The sequence below is a fragment of the Ooceraea biroi genome, chromosome 10, assembly GCF_003672135.1.
Source record: "Ooceraea biroi isolate clonal line C1 chromosome 10, Obir_v5.4, whole genome shotgun sequence".
NCBI lineage: Eukaryota > Metazoa > Arthropoda > Insecta > Hymenoptera > Formicidae > Ooceraea > Ooceraea biroi.
Window position 1 is genome coordinate 10010439 of NC_039515.1, and position 5088 is coordinate 10015526.

Sequence of the window (5088 nt, forward strand, 5' to 3'; positions counted from 1 at the left end):
GGGTGTCCAAGGACTCGCGTCTGGGACGGAGTTACCGATCCGGTAGACAAACCCGGATCTTTCTCCCATCCAGAGCATACCCTGGTAAAACTAGAGTCCCTAGAATACAGAGTCTGACCATCTCGATCATCCTTCCTATTGATGAGGACAAAGTATGGCGGAACCAATAGAATGTCTCGAATTTATATAATGTATAGACAGTAGGTTTTCTCTTGGAACATGGTTCGAAATATATCGGACAACATATTACACCAAAATTTATATGTACATATCTTTTTTCAGTTAGAAAAAATGACACAATAATACAATTACTATAATTAGTATATTTTAATAAATTGGGGGATATACTGTAATAATACAACAAACATTACTTGTAATAATAAATTTATTATTTAATAAAAGAATGTCTTGCCATAGTTTTACTACTATATACATTAGCAGTAAGACTACGGGAAGACATTCGCTCTTTTTGACAATCAATTTTAATTCGAAATACAATATAGCGTTTCATAATTCTCTTAAATAAGTTACAACAAGTTCCTAATGTGTTACATGAAATGTGAGTCATTTTTGCAGTTAAACACTTAATTAAATCACAATTTTGGTTTGTTATGTACGGTAAATATCGTCTTATTATTACTTCCATCTCATAAAAGTAATTAAAGGTAGCTGTATTTACAAAAAACAATGTTTGTGATTTGTAACATCTTAAATGGACTAATGTGGAATGTTTGATATTAGCATTAAATGTTTTTGAGCCAGCAGATTTAATGCAGGCATCACAAACTGTGGATAACTTAGAAATTGAATGTATTATGTAACCAGCATTAGCATACAGTATGTTTAAATGTACATTGTCCATATGAATTTGCATATTGTCAATGTTTGGAGTAAGCACAGGAAGTATTTCGGATGATACGTTGTTACGATTTTTCTGTTTTGGTTTGTTAAAAAAATTAACAAGAAAGGCACCTTCATCTTGTTCGTAATTAGTGTTTTTTAGAACTTGTAAAAATTGTGAAAGGCTAAGGATTTTTAAGCTTTGTTTGAAAAGACATTTTCTAAACAATCCTGGGTAAATCTTGAGCCTAATACATATAAATATCCTCGTTCATTAATTAAATAAGTTGCTAGTTCTATGAAAGATGTAGTAGTTATTATAATACCTGATTGTACGGGTTTAAATTTTCCATTTTGTCCGATTTTAATATTATAGAACAGATCAATGATTGATTTCAAAAAGTCTATAGTCTGATGAAATTTATTTTCCGACGCTTCTTGTCCTTCTATTCTTCCTAATGCAATTAAAGGAGTTCAAGCAGTAATCACATCGAACCACTTGCTTACTATTTCAATAAACCGAGCAGTTACGTTATATTCGCTTATGTTACGTTCTTCTCCTAGATATTGCAATGCACTACAAACATGTCTGTTATACAAAGCAGTTGCCTTGTTAACTCTCATTTTGTTGAAATTAGTAACAGAAATAGTGTCACGATCTAATTTTAGTGCTAACTTAAATGTCACATTTTCTTGTTCAGCTACTATATCTGCGATATGTGAACATTGAACAACGCACGAAGATAGTTTATGCATTTCAACGAAATTTTGTGGCAATAATATAGTTTTATTATTTACTAACGCAGTTCGTAGATTTTTTAGAAGGTATGGAGCATCCGCAAAGAAGAGCAATTTTCGACTATTATCCAATGGATGTGGCACCGAGTTTTAATGATGGAGTATTTTGTTGCAGATATATATGAGAAAGCTCTCCACATAGCCTGATTAGCCGCTCCCATATCAGATGTTACACTATGAACTTTGAGACCTATTAATTCGGCTTTCTCAATTATTTGTAGAATAATGTCTTTTAAACATGTGCCATCAAAACCACCAGGAGTATAATAATATGCCACAATTTGTTTCCATCTTGTAAATATACCACACATCATAAACACCAGGCCATGCGTAGCATAAGGCATCATTCCTATAAATGTACATGCAATCGTGCGAGAACAGATGAAAGTAGAAACAGAAAATAAGTAATGTGGAAATGCAGCATGCAATAGTTGATGTTAATAAAGGAAATAAAGGTTGTTATATCAATAAAGGACAAGTATCAGTATCAGAACATTGACGCAAATAATTGAATCGATCGTGATGGACATACATTCAGGCAAGTTAACAATGTATTATCAATACTATATTATATTACTTACTACTTACTAGATACTTGTAGTTTACTGAGATTTATTGAAAATAAAGATTTACCAGATGTGTTGGGAATTGTTGCGTATCCAATACTGTGATTTGTGCTGGGATCTATTTGTTTGCCTGGTGTCAAACTCATTTCATCTACGCAAATCATGCAATCCTTTTGTCTTTCATCTGAAAACCATGCTACCTTCTCCTTTAATAAATGGAAGACCTCATCACAAATTCCATCTTTAAAACTAATGTTTTCCAATCGTCTACGCAGAGTACGAGTAGAAGGCAAAGGAAAACCCTGACGTAATAATTCAGAGTAGCCATTATCTCCACATGTAAATTTAAGCCGTAGTGCCTGTTTTATAGTTTCCACTGACCATTCACATGTGTAACGTCCTTTATGTTTAGCTTTGAGATACTGCATCTGATCTTTATGAAATATTTTATGCAACTAATCTGACTCAGGAAACCTCTGTTCACTTAATAACTTAAAACTTTTCCTCAATTTTCGTAAACGCTGCAGAATAATTCTATTTGTCTTCTCTTTCTTCCAAATGATAGTTTTTGCAGTCTCTAGTTTTCTCTTTGTTTCATCCAGTTTTCGTTTTAATTCTTCCACACTGTCATTATCATTTGCAAGTGTTGTTGAATTACTTGTAATCTCCATTTCATCCATTTCAATGCTACCTATTGGCAACCCTTTTGCATCATTGACATCAGTGAGAAAGCATTCGGGTTCAGATGTAAAAGGAACTGCAGAATCTGTTGTGTATGCCATGTTTTCGTCGGAAATCTACAAATATTTACAGTTATAAGCAAACAACTTTAGTGCACAATAACAATTTTACTTACAGGATTAAAAATTGTTGGAACAGCATTAGCTTTTAGCTTTTTCTTTCCATCCACTCTTATTGTTTCCCACATTTCCGCCAAAAAGTGAGCCTGCACAAGTTATCCAAGATTATCTTTATATTTCTATTGATAATCATACATGTGCTACTTATTTCGCATACAAATAAATTTTGTGTTGCTCGCCACTTAGATCCATGGATACGATTATGCGTATTAATGCTTTCTATCCACTTTTCTCTCCGCTCCACGTTTGCTGGAAATTTCCGCATTGAAAATCCTTTTTCAGTGCGGTTTGTACAAATTGCCACGCAGCAAGCAGGCATTTTCTATAAAATTTATATAACTTATTAATTATGAACATTGAATACAATATTAGAGGTTAGACATTAATTTCCACAAAAGCATGCTTTATAAATTATTTTTTCCTTATACATTTCACTTTATCTTTTATAACATTATATTAAGTCATTTCTTACTATGAGATGTCTTCTTTCCTTTCTATCTTCTATTCTATTTCACAGAACTTCATTGCACTTCAGTAATACTTGCATATACTAGAGACCCTTGCATATACGATATCTACGATGACGCCATACTTTGTCCACCTAGACTGAGATGGCCACACTCTGTATTCTAGGGACTCTAAGTAAAACCACCGCCGCCAGCCTGACTAAAAGTTCAGAAGCCGAGGTCACCCTCAGGCCTCCCTTCTCTCAGCCTGCATTTCGCTGAAGGAGCACTCATCGCCTCCCTCCAGCAGCCCTGCATTGGGGTTATTATCCCCCACACGACAGAGCGGGGCCAGCCACCACCCTATCGCGACCTCTCATCGTAGAGGATTTAGGCCCCGAGTCAGCACACCGGACTGGCTCGAAGCCACCCCCCCTGAGGGGAGGGGTAATCCAACCCCCAAATACGGCGCGGATGTCATCACCCCCCACCCGTACGGGGAGGACCCGGGCACGAACAATACAGTCACTCCAGGCCCTCCCCCGTATGAAGGACAACAACACAAATGGAAGAAAGGAAACAGGTAAGTACATAAAAGAACCAAACAACAACGTAATTCTATTTCAGGGAAATAACACATTAAAAGGTAAGTAGGAAAACACAGGAACAGGACAACGAAGGTAAGTACAAATACACTCTCCTCCATTTGCCGCTCTGCATTATAAAATGCCCTCTGTTAGTCATCGTCATCCATCTCTCCGCGCACGGCGTCGATCTCTCTCTCTTCTTCTCTCTTCCTCTTCTTTCTTCCTCAAGATAGAAGAGGAGAAAATGCTAATCGCGTCCCATTTCTCCGGCGTCTTCAACATCTCTGCCACCACATTCTTCATCGTTAAAGGCCCTCTAATTGTCCTTCGCAAAACGCGTCGTTCTTCCTCCCATGCAGGACACACCTCCAAAGTGTGTTGCGCAGAGTCACACGGCGAAATACAGTGAAAACAACGGGCATTTTCACTTTTCCCTATTTTAACACGGTATTCACCAAACGACCTGTGTCCTGTCATCATCTGCGTTAGGTGAAACGTCATATTTCCGTGCTTACGATTAAGCCACGCATCAAACTGCGGCAAAACTGCTTCGCGCACACGCTGACCGGGTAAGTTTCCCGCCGACAATCTCTCTGTCCATCTCACTACCAATGCCGTCTCTTCTTGCCGCTTAATCGCATTCACTGCACGGTTAACCTTCCGCTAGGATTGCCTTTTTCCGTGAGTACACATGCGCAAGTTTCAAGGCCATAAGATCGACCGGGGGCAATCCCGCTAATACCTCCGCCGCCTCATAAGACACAGTTCGATACGCACTTATCCGCAACGCTAAAGTCCGCTGTAACTTACGTATTCGCGTACAGTCGCCTCTTCTTATCACTCGGGCCTCGCAGGTTCTTCATCAGACTCATAAGATGCAATGCTACTCTACTCGCCTTTTCTAGGACCACATCAAAGTGCGATTCGAATGACCACAACGGGTCAATAATAACTCCTAAGTAACGAATCCCCGTATTATTGCACTGTAATT

At 37.7% G+C, this 5088-nt stretch overlaps 1 protein-coding gene across 1 annotated transcript; it reads right to left on the minus strand.

Moving 5' to 3' along the window:
* Positions 1-328: 328 nt before the first annotated feature.
* LOC105278628 (transposable element P transposase) lies at positions 329-3132 on the minus strand. The gene is given in 2 exon segments (XM_026973324.1): positions 329-3001; positions 3061-3132. Coding segments are annotated over 2 exon segments (855 nt in total). The 3' UTR covers positions 329-2218.
* Between the last annotated feature and the right edge of the window lie 1956 nt (positions 3133-5088).